This window comes from Hippocampus bargibanti, linkage group LG11 (genome assembly GCF_051943395.1).
Source record: "Hippocampus bargibanti isolate YZ-2025 linkage group LG11, ASM5194339v1, whole genome shotgun sequence".
NCBI classification, from domain to species: Eukaryota; Metazoa; Chordata; class Actinopteri; order Syngnathiformes; family Syngnathidae; genus Hippocampus; species Hippocampus bargibanti.
Window position 1 is genome coordinate 11,271,084 of NC_142744.1, and position 10,712 is coordinate 11,281,795.

At 41.1% G+C, this 10,712-nt stretch overlaps 1 protein-coding gene across 3 annotated transcripts; it reads right to left on the reverse strand.

The window, feature by feature from the left end:
• Positions 1 to 168: 168 nt before the first annotated feature.
• Positions 169 to 10,318, reverse strand: yme1l1b (YME1-like 1b). 3 transcript variants are annotated; one of them, XM_089008797.1, is made up of 18 exons: positions 10,185 to 10,318; positions 9,361 to 9,495; positions 9,097 to 9,277; positions 8,797 to 8,883; positions 8,590 to 8,699; positions 8,354 to 8,504; positions 6,770 to 6,853; positions 6,499 to 6,672; positions 6,231 to 6,383; positions 6,004 to 6,136; positions 4,420 to 4,482; positions 4,233 to 4,345; positions 3,986 to 4,141; positions 1,824 to 1,975; positions 1,612 to 1,738; positions 1,440 to 1,513; positions 1,261 to 1,347; positions 169 to 1,173 (listed from the first exon to the last, which is right to left on the reverse strand). In XM_089008797.1, exons 1-18 carry the CDS (start codon positions 10,215 to 10,217, stop codon positions 1,030 to 1,032), a joined length of 2,157 nt encoding a protein of 718 aa, XP_088864923.1. In that variant the 5' UTR covers positions 10,218 to 10,318; the 3' UTR covers positions 169 to 1,029. The 3 variants fall into 3 exon arrangements, with proteins under 3 accessions (XP_088864923.1, XP_088864924.1, XP_088864922.1); XM_089008798.1 differs by having other exon boundaries at positions 6,499 to 6,651; positions 9,097 to 9,289; XM_089008796.1 differs by having other exon boundaries at positions 9,097 to 9,289.
• Positions 10,319 to 10,712: the final 394 nt, after the last annotated feature.

A 10,712-nucleotide genomic window follows, 5' to 3' on the forward strand; every position in this document is an offset into this window, starting at 1 on the left:
CCTGTGCCCAGATGGGACTGCGTGCACAACTTCCGCCCAACGTTTACGTCTGACGTCACGGATAAACGATTACATGACACTGTCACGTTCCTTAAATACTGTCAAAGCTGAAGACAAGTTCCTCCAGAATTTAAAAAGTATACTCTGTAATGTAATAAATTAAAAAAGTAAAATTCTCCACATATTTTTTATTAGACGAGATTTGCCAATCACATACATAATAGAGAGGAGAGAGGGGAGGGGGGAGAGAAAGACAGATCTATTTATTGACCATCCTATTTGATCCCACGCTTAGATACATGGAAAAAGGCCCAAAAAAAAAAACAAATGTCCGCAACACATAAAAGGGGAAAAAATAAGACGAATGAAACCTAAATTGACATATTAACTCAGTTTTCACCCAAGATGAATCAATGTAAAATGATAAAACTGGGCAACAAAAAGTTGGGATAATAACAAGTTGCTAATTTTCTTTTGCCATGCAGAATGAGTTATTGGTTACATGATAGTTTTGTTCGCAATGTACAAACAGCAAAAATGTGCATTTTTCCCCCATGTACCAATAACTATTTTACAAACCTAAGCACAGTTGCAGTTTCTTACCATTCACACGCAGTTGATGTCACATCCGGACATGCAACATGTATAGGTATGTTTCATTTGTGCCGCTGAATAATTCGCAATTCTCCAATTTACAAAATCATCACAGCCAGCTGCCTCCTTATGCGTGTGATGAGTATTTACAATTGTGTAACAACTGTGTGTTCCGTGCAATATTCACAAAATATATTTACGATTCGGCCAGCATGATGAGTCAGTGTAACAAGGAGGTTGAAGCACATCTAGCAGATAATTCATGATATTAATGCCCAGGTTTCAACTTTCCCACACTGAAGCAATTGAGTAAATTAGCATTTAAGCACTAACGTTTTTCAAGACAGATTAGCAACCTTTTTGGACCAGCCTTGAGTCCTGAGAAAATCCCAAACCAACGCCCCACCCCACTTTGCTGTATATCCCTGGATGGTTTCATCTGGTCTCCAGGGTCTTTCCTTCCAAGACCAGCTGAATCTCTTTGGCATCCAGCGTCTCATACAATAGCAGCGCATCAGCAAGGTTCTTGTGTTCTTTGGCATGAGACTTCAAGAGGGCTTTAGCTCGCTCGTAAGACTCCTGATCGAAAAAAAGAGTGTATCAATTTAAAAAAAGTAGAATTTTCTGGTCCTGTTTTTATCAGCTGGCTTTAAGTGTAGCGCATACCCGCAACAAAATTCTGACTTCATGCTCTACAGCTGCTTGGGTCTCAGGACTTTGTTGCGTCATGTTGGTATAGGTCATCACACCTAACTGTAATAGGAAGATGAGAAGAAATGAAAAAAATATCACAAATGAATAAAATAGTCCGAACGTTAGGTGGTGTTTCTTTCAAATCGGCTCACCCTTTCACACATCCCGAATCTTGTCACCATCATCTTAGCAATCTTGGTGGCACTATCAAAGTCGCTTGATGCTCCTACAGAAGAAGAAAAAAACACCAAATGAGGAAGGACTTTCTTGATTTCGACTTCATCATCTGTGTGACTCGTCAATTTCAATGTGGCAACTTCTAACCTGTTGTGATGTACTCGTGCCCAAATATGATCTCCTCGGCGACTCGCCCTCCCATACTGACATCCATCTGAGCAAGCAACTGAGAGCGTGTCTCACTCCAGCGATCGTTCTCTGGCAGCATTGATACCTAACAAAATGAAGGTGGGGAATTTGGCTTTTTTTGTGAGTATGTGGTGTTTGAAGCATATAGCACAAATGTTTGAGTGACTCACATGTCCCAAACTGGGGCCCCTCGGCATAATCGTGGCTTTGTTAATAGGCATGGCGTCTTTGGTGTAGTACGCCACGATTGCATGTCCGGATTCATGGTATGCTGTGATGATCTTGTTCTTCTTGTCGATTTCAGCACTTCTTCTCTCGGGACCTTAAAAGATGTGATTATTATTTTTTTTATCAATTAACTCATTCACTGCCACCATGTGCAAAAAATGTGTCCACTGCGGTGCCAGGGTTTTGATTTTCACTCAAATTTCAGGACCCACAGAATATTGAGTTTTAGAATTACATAAATATTCAATGCAGCGTAAGAAACCTTAGGCTCTCTTCTTTCAACAGGAAAAAGAATTAATTCCCAAGTTATATGGGTCTGGAGTTATCTAAGTTTGAAATGGGGTGGTTGTACAAAAGGCAAATGCTGCCCCCTCATGGAAGGGAAAAAACATTGCCAGAGGTCTGACCAGCGCTTTATCGGCATCCCCCCCGCAATAAAAACCAAATCCCGTACAAATTGGGGAATGTCGCTCCAGGTTTTTCAATTCACAAATAAATTTGGGAATGGCAGTGAATGAAGATGGCGGCGCGTGAACACGCAGCGGCTCCCCTCTCCCGGCAAATTGGCGTTTTCATGTTTATGTTTGTTAAGTAATTATAAATACCTTGCATGCTGGGTTCGAGAGGACAGTAATTTCATCTGTGCTGTATGTCATGCATATTAGCATATTTGACAATAAAGCTGACTTTGACTTTGAATGAGTTAATTGGAAGTTATAAGATCATAAAAGATGCACAAGATTTCAGACACATGGACTTCAAGATGGCGCCATGAGAGTGGCTGCCTTTCCAGCAGATCCTGTATTTTGGTTTTTCTACTTCTTCCTTATCTTTCCTTTCTTCGTCGTTTCATAACTTTGCTCTTGCGAAATGTAAATTTCTCCACTGCGAGACTAATAAAGACTAATCCAATCCATGATGGCTCCACTGAGACCTAACTAACATTGTGTAATTTACTGGTGGACAATACACATACATTTGACAAGGAGCAGGATACAGAGAAAAAGTTGTCCGTAATGCATAGTCCACATTTTCAAGGGGGCGACAAGAAACAAAACCACGTTTTGTCAATCCCAATGCCGATGGCCTACAAAAAAGCAGGTACGCTGCACATTTGTGAACACCGCCTCCATTACCTCCCGTAGAAGTAGTCCACGGTGCATGTTGAGATATAAAACAGCGTTTCATTTCGGTAATTTCTTAAAATTACTTCGCCATGGCAATTTTTCTTCTTGATTTCGCCATAATTTTCTGTTTTTAGTACAATGATTAGAAATGGAAATGTGTTTTTTTGCTTGTTTTTGTATTTTGTGTCTAAAAAAAATCATTAATTTCTGAATATTTTATGGCCAAAATATTCCTCAAAAACCCTTGAAGAACATGAAGGTTTTAAAGAGGGAATATTGGTAATCTCTGAAAATTATATTATCGTCTTGTGATGCGGCCCGGCAGTCGAGTAGTGAGCACGCCGGCCTCACAGTGCAGAGGTCGCCGGTTCGCGTCCCGCTCCGGCCTCCCTGTGTGGAGTTTGCATGTTCTCCCCGGACCCGTATGGGTTTTCCCCGGGTCCTCCGGTTTCCTCCCACATTCAAAAACATGCATGGCAGGCAGATTGAACACTCCAAATTGTCCCTAAGTGTGAGTGTGAGAGTGACTGTTGTATGTCTTTGTGTGCCCTGTGATTGGCTGGCAACCAATTCAGGGTGTCCCCCGCCTCGTGCCCGAAGATGGCTGGGATAGGCTCCAGCACCACCCGCGACCCTAATGAGGACTAAGCGCTACAGAAAATGGATGGATGGATGGATGGATTGTATTGTGATCAACTCTTATAAAACCCTGGAATATTTTAGAGCTCATAGAAATGCAGAAAATACCACTCATGATAGTATCATGCAATTTCTATTGTGATGTTTGACATAAAAAAAGGATATTTACGGCAGAATCTTGTTTTAAAATATGTTATTCAATGAAAGTGCGCCGTTATTCAATGAAAATGCGCCGGTGCGCCTATAGTGCGGAAAATACGGTAGATTAATTTAATAGCAGTGGCTGGAATATTACGGTTTCACCATTTCAGGATTAACGTTGGGATAACTGGACTCACCCATGAGAATTTTATCCTTGGCAAATTCCAGCTCCTTCATGGTGACCAGGTCTTTCCCATCGACTGCCGCTTTCAGGGCAGCCTGGTTGACCAGATTTTCCAAATCAGCGCCAGAGAATCCCACGGTGCCCCGCGCGATAATCTTGGCCTCAATGGCTGCAAGAGAATGCTAGCGATTCATCTACCCGAGCGTTCCAAAAATTGCACCCGCATACGGCAAGATGAGAATTTTATGTTCACGCCACACCTGGATCCACTTTAATTTTCCTGAGGTACCAGTTGAGAATCTCCGTTCGTCCTTTCACGTCTGGTTTGGGGACGGTCACCTGCATGTCAAATCGGCCCGGGCGGATGAGGGCGCTAAAGGAAAACATCAACAGCTTACTTATGGTTCCTTACCGCGGGACATTTGATATATTTATGCGTCAACATACTTATCTAAAGCCTCCGGGAAGTTGGTGGCTCCAATTATGATGACTCCTTCATTTGGTTTGAATCTTTAACATTAGAGCGATTTAATGAAAATGATTAGTCAAGTAATCATTGTGACGGTGAATACGATTTACATGCTTTTGCATATTCTGGCTACTTATTTCTGTCCAAAATTTAAATACTGTATTTTTCGGTGTATAAGGCGCACCCAAAAGCCTACTTTTTCTTCAAAAGATGACCCAGCACCTTATATGCAGGTGCACCTTATATGTGAAGTAATATTGAGCCACAACAGGTCTCACAACTCCTGTCAGCAGCCACCCACTCATTTCCCCCCCGTAGATGTAGTAGATGTTACCTCAGCCTCTACTGTAGTGCCTTATAATGTAGTGTGCTTTATACAGTGATAACTTGGCTTACAAACTTAATTGGTTCCCAGACAGAGTGTGTAAGGCGAAGTGTGTATCCCAAAAATAAATTTCCCATAGGAAACCATTAAAATGAGAGTAATCCGTTCCCAAGTCTTATAAAACAAAATTTTCTACTTTCTAATTTTCTAAGCCTTAAAACTACACAAAATATACCTTATTTTATGTATAATAAATGTGCTATGGTATTATAATTAAAGAAATAAACTATACTATATAATAAAGTGATTTTATTTCCCTTCATGATGGTCGTTGATGGCTTGATGGAATGGAGTGGCCGGTTTCATCAGCATTAAACACTTGATGAGGAACGTAGCCTTCTTTTTTCAACATCTTGAAGAATGATCCCTTGTAGGTGCTTTCTCTGCGATCATTTTACCTAGTTCCTCAATTGTGTTCTGTTTAGCTGGGTGATTGCTTTTTGCATCAAGTGTACAGATAGCGTGTGCGGGTTAATTGTGGAGCCTGATTGATGGGAATTTTAACCTTGCAGTCTACACTCTGCCTTTGAACTATGAAAGTTGAAACGAGTCCATATGTCACTGTTTTCTATCCATTTTGTCACTCTCTCTGTCGTCTGCCTTGTCTCTGTAATGTTTAAACCACCTCCCCTCACTGCTGCGTTCTTGACCAATCATGTGGCTTTAACTGAAGACTGGGGGCGGGGAATAGAGGACAAAAAAATGTTGGATGCCATTTTCTTATAGTTCGTAAGCCAAGGGGTTCGTACACCGAGGTATCACTGTATTTGGAAAACTTTGGAAATATTATATTTGGATTTTTTTTCATTCATGCAAACTGCGCCTTATATATGGAAAAGGTTTGAAAATATACCATTCAATGTGGGTACACCTTATACTGTGGTTCGCACCGGAAATTACGGTACACGAAAATGTAGTCAGAATTCCACAGTAGGTATGTGCCGTGAGAAAAAAATACAGCTCTAAAATGTCTTTTTTTATATTTGGGCAAATTAAAAACAATATTTTCTTCGATACCGAATGCAATCTACTATCTTTGTAAACAAAATATGAAATATTTGGGTCAGTAAGGCAAATAAGTGAGGATCAACATCCCCAAGCAACTTTGTGGTTGACTTTTAAAATGTAATTGTTTCATTTTCATGAAGATATGTGCATGATATATTCGAGCAATTACCCATCCATCTCAGCAAGCAGTTGATTGATTGTCTGCCTGGAATAAGGATGCATGGGAGACTCAATCCTTTTTCCACCAACACTGTCCAGTTCGTCTATAAAGATCACGCAAGGAGCGTTCGCTTTTGCCTCCCCTGGACAAGAAGAAGAAGAATCGCAACATTAATTGTTTTCCCCCCAAGCGATTCAAAGTGAAAATTACACTATGTATTTTTTAAAAAGTCATACTGAAAAGATTCCTGATGCGGCTTGCTCCCACGCCAACAAACATCTCATCAAACTCTGAACCGGAGGCATAGTAGAACGGGACATCTGCTTCCCCTGCCACCGCTCTGGCGAGTAAAGTCTTTCCGGTTCCCGGTGGGCCAACCAGAAGAACTCCTAAATAGTGACGTTGGAAAAAAAAAATGGAGAAAGAAAAATAAGGGATCCCTTTGCACTTGATTCAATGATTCCCGACATGATTTTATTGGACCGTTGATTTGATTGAGCTGACCTTTTGGGAGTTTACCCCCGAGAGTTGTGAATTTCTGAGGGTTCTTCAGAAACTCAACCACTTCCTGCAGTTCATTTTTGGCTTCTTCAACTCCTTTGACGTGCTCAAATGTCACATTTTTCATCTGGACGGGATCCACTGAGGAGTCCAGGCCTGTTGTGGTTCGGAACCGCACTGTGAAAAATGGGAAGTTCGAAATCACTCTGCGCGACAAGTCAACATTTGTGACAGTCATATTGAAAAATGATTACTTATATATTTTTTATAGTACCTGATATAAAGGGGATCTTTGAGATGCCATAGAGCCCGACAAGAAGCAACACCAACAAGATGAGCCGATTCCGTCTCAGGGAGTCTAAAGCGTTGAATGCATAAAAACATTGGATTTGCACAGATATTCTGCGACACCAGCACATGTATGTATGTATGTATGAATATGTATTTATGGAAGAAATCGAACGCAGCGTTTGTCATTCTTCATGGAAAGAACTATGCTTGTCCACTAAGGGGAATGTACTGTATTTGCCGGTGTATAAGGCGCACCGGACTATCAGGCGCACCTTCAATGAATGAAAAAAAAAATCCAAATATAATATGTAAAGAAAAAAAGGTTTTACAGTGGAGGTTACGCACTACTTCCTCTATGGAGGCAAAATTGAATCGATGGCTGCTGACAGTAGTTGCGAGACCTGTTGTGGCTCAATGTTACTTCACATACAGTGGGACATTGGCTTACGAACTTAATTGGTTCCCAGACAGAGTGTGTAAGGCGAAAAGTATGTATCCCGAAAATTAATTTCCCATAGGAAACCATTAAAATGAGAATAAGCCGTTCCCAGGTCCCCATAAAACATAATGTTCGACTTTCTAATTTTCTAAGCCTTAAAACTACACAAATATACCCTATTTTATGTATAATAAATGTGCTATAGTATTATGATTACAGAAATAAACTGTGCGGTACAATAAAGTCATTTTATTTACCTTTGTGATGGTCGTTAATGGCTTGAGTGTCCGGTTTCCTCAGCATTAAACACTTGATGAGGAACATAGGCTTCTTTCACCATCTTGAGGAATGATCCCTTGTATGTGCTTTCTCTGTGATAATTGTATCTAGTTCTTCATCAATTGTGATCTGTTTAGCTGGGTTGATAGCTTTTTGCTTCAAGTGTACAGGTGACTTGCGCGGGTTATTTGTGGAGCCTGAGTGTGAGAGTGTGAGAGAATAGTGAGAAAATGGATAGAAAACAGTTAAAATATCCCATATATTTTAACTGTTTACCTTCCATTTTCTCACTATTCCATTTTTCTCACTATTATCACACTTTTGTTTTTTGTTTCAAGCTCTGTCATCTCACTCTCTCTCTGTCTGCCTGTCTCTTTAATGTTCAACACCCCCCACTGCTGGGTTCTTGACCAATCACGTGGCTTTAACCGAATACGCCCTTTTGTTTTTTGGAGAACGGCCTCACTCTCTGTCTGTAACCCCATCCCCCACTGCTGCGTTCTTGGCCAATCACGTGGCTTTAACCGAAGACTGGGGGCAGGGAATAGAGGACAAAAACGGTGGCCACCATTTCCTTGTTTGGAGAACGGGCTCGTTCGCGAACGACACATCACTCATTGTGGCAACTACGTGTGTATCCCGAAAAAAGTTTGTATGCCAAGGTCAAATTTTCATAAATTTAATGTTCGTAAACTGAAAAGTTCGTAAGCCAAGGGATTCGTAAACCGAGGTCTCACTGTATAAGGTGCAGCTAAATATAAGGCAAAGGGTCATCTTTTGAAGAAAATCAAGGCTTTTGGTTGCGCCTTATACACCGGTAAATACGATAATTCATCTATTTGGACTTACCTTGTGTCCGTTGCGTCAGTGTTTGGGCTTTCAGGAAACCCTCCGCGAAGCCCCTTTTAAAGGCATCCTGCTGTCCATCAGGTATATGCCCACTCTTGGTTATACTGTCAAGACTTTCTATATCGACCCCCTTGTCTCGTGTCAGGAAGCCCTATTGGAATTAGATATTTGAATGTATTTATTGACACCCATGGTCGATACCATTCATTAAAAAACAGTTTCAAGTAGCATTTTACCTTCATGAAAGATGGAGGGAATCCCTCAGGTTCCACGGGACGTTCAATAGCTGACTGCAGTCTTTTGGTTTTGCTCCTTAATGTTTTAAAACCTCTGTGCTGGATCCACACTTTGAGGATACAAAATAAATAGTTTGGGTTAACTCATTTGCTGCCACTGGCAGCGACAGATGTCAAAGATTCACGATGTGACCTCAAGTGTGTCACCTGAACTGTGCTGCAGCTCTTTGCAGAAAGACTGAAGAGGATACGGACTGGAATAAAGTGGAGCTGACATTCGCTGAGAAGAAAAACCTGCCAACAAGGATAGGTAGTAGTTAGCAAAAGACATTTTACGGTCACTTGAACTTATGGAAATTGGGGAAGGCTGTAAATGTCTGTCCATTTGGTACAAGAGACACAGTATCAGATAGATTTATAGCCTCTTCTTTAATCAGATAATTACACAATATTGTGACCAAGAAGAACGAAATGAACGGCAGTAGGTCTCGTCAGACCAAAACTCACCATGTTTGTTTTGGAAGAAAGAGTGCGTGGAAAGGTGAGACATTCTCCAGATTGTCTGACTGCCCACTATTGGGGTTGGTGCTTCCTCTGATTTCAAACATGGAAACACCCTCGTCGCCAACTCTTTCAGCTGCTGCGTTCCCAGGTCAAACAGGCCAAGGTCCCGCAGGTTCCACGGAGGCTGTACGCATAACTTTCATGATCAATGTCATCTTTGTCAATATTGCAGAGAGTATCCCAAAACATATCATTGGGCATTATTACCTCAGGGTAATGTAGTTCTGCCTGACAGGCATGCTCATTGGGTAGTCTTGATTTGCTTAAGGTGCTGCTGCTGCTTACAACTGAGCTCTTCAAAGCGTGAAGAACGTTGAGGAGGTGACTCAAGGGAACAGTCACCTGCCATTTCAAGAAAACAAGATGGGTGTTTGTCCATTAAAAGGGAAATCATAAATTATCTTTCCAATAATATGTTTTCTGCCCCCATATTAAATTGAACTTGGCATTCTGATTAATATTGGCTTTGTAGAATATTAAGACAGCAAAATCCCCTACACCCATCGCATGTCGAGGCCATTTTGTCACTTCCTGTTGACTGAAAATGTATATCAAAGTGGCTAAAGGCCATACTGATCGCACTATAAAGCCTACTACCAGTTTATCTCCACTGGTAACTTGGGTAGTTGACTAAGATGCCTAGTTGTCCTCCAAGTGTACAGAAACATATAACAATAAGAAATAATAATAATAATACATTTCATGAAAAAGCGCCTTTCATATCCCCGATGTCACGCAGTACTGTGTTGCCAAAAACACCACTAGTAAGAAACATTCGCTTCCCCCTCACTCCATCGTGCAAAAATCACAAAAGTTACGTAAATCACCGCATTTTACGGGCAATATTCTGATAATGTATATTAGGTTTTTAAAAATAGAACAACATTAAAAGCTTCTACATAATAAATGCACCAGGATGAGTGAGACAGCTATAGCTGAGGTTAGCTAGCTAACAGGTTCAACTTGTAAAGGTTAGAAACAAATAAACACTCTGCTATAAATAGCGTGGCAAACATCCAACGTGTTATTACCTGTGGTTGAACAACCGTTGACAAAGAAAGCATATTAAGTCAAAAGGGACCGTGAAAGCATCGAAATAATTTGTTTTCACACGTATTTGTCCGCGGCTGTCACGTTCAACTTTTTGCAAGAGCGAAAGCTAGCGTGAAATCCGGATGTGACGTCAGGGTGATGTACATCGTTTTGTATCCGGCAGCAACGCCCACAGTGTCTACCCCCACTTCATCTCAGATTTATTCTGGATCAAATTCGAAATCCAGTAGTTTGACAAAAAAACTACAGCAAATTGAAATGTTCCATGTTAGCATGAAGGTCACATCTGTATCAGGATGGTCTGGTTAGATAGCTGCAGTGCTCTAGTTTTACCGGGTATTTATCTGGTTGATGGACAAAGAGGATTCTTTCCTTTAGGCTAGACTGTAAAGCATGGGCAAACTTTACGGCCTAAAGGAAACATACGGCCCGTTAGGCTCATTTCAATCCGGACCGCCGAACTTGCGGGCATTTATAGTACAACCGACATAACTAAAACTGTTTCC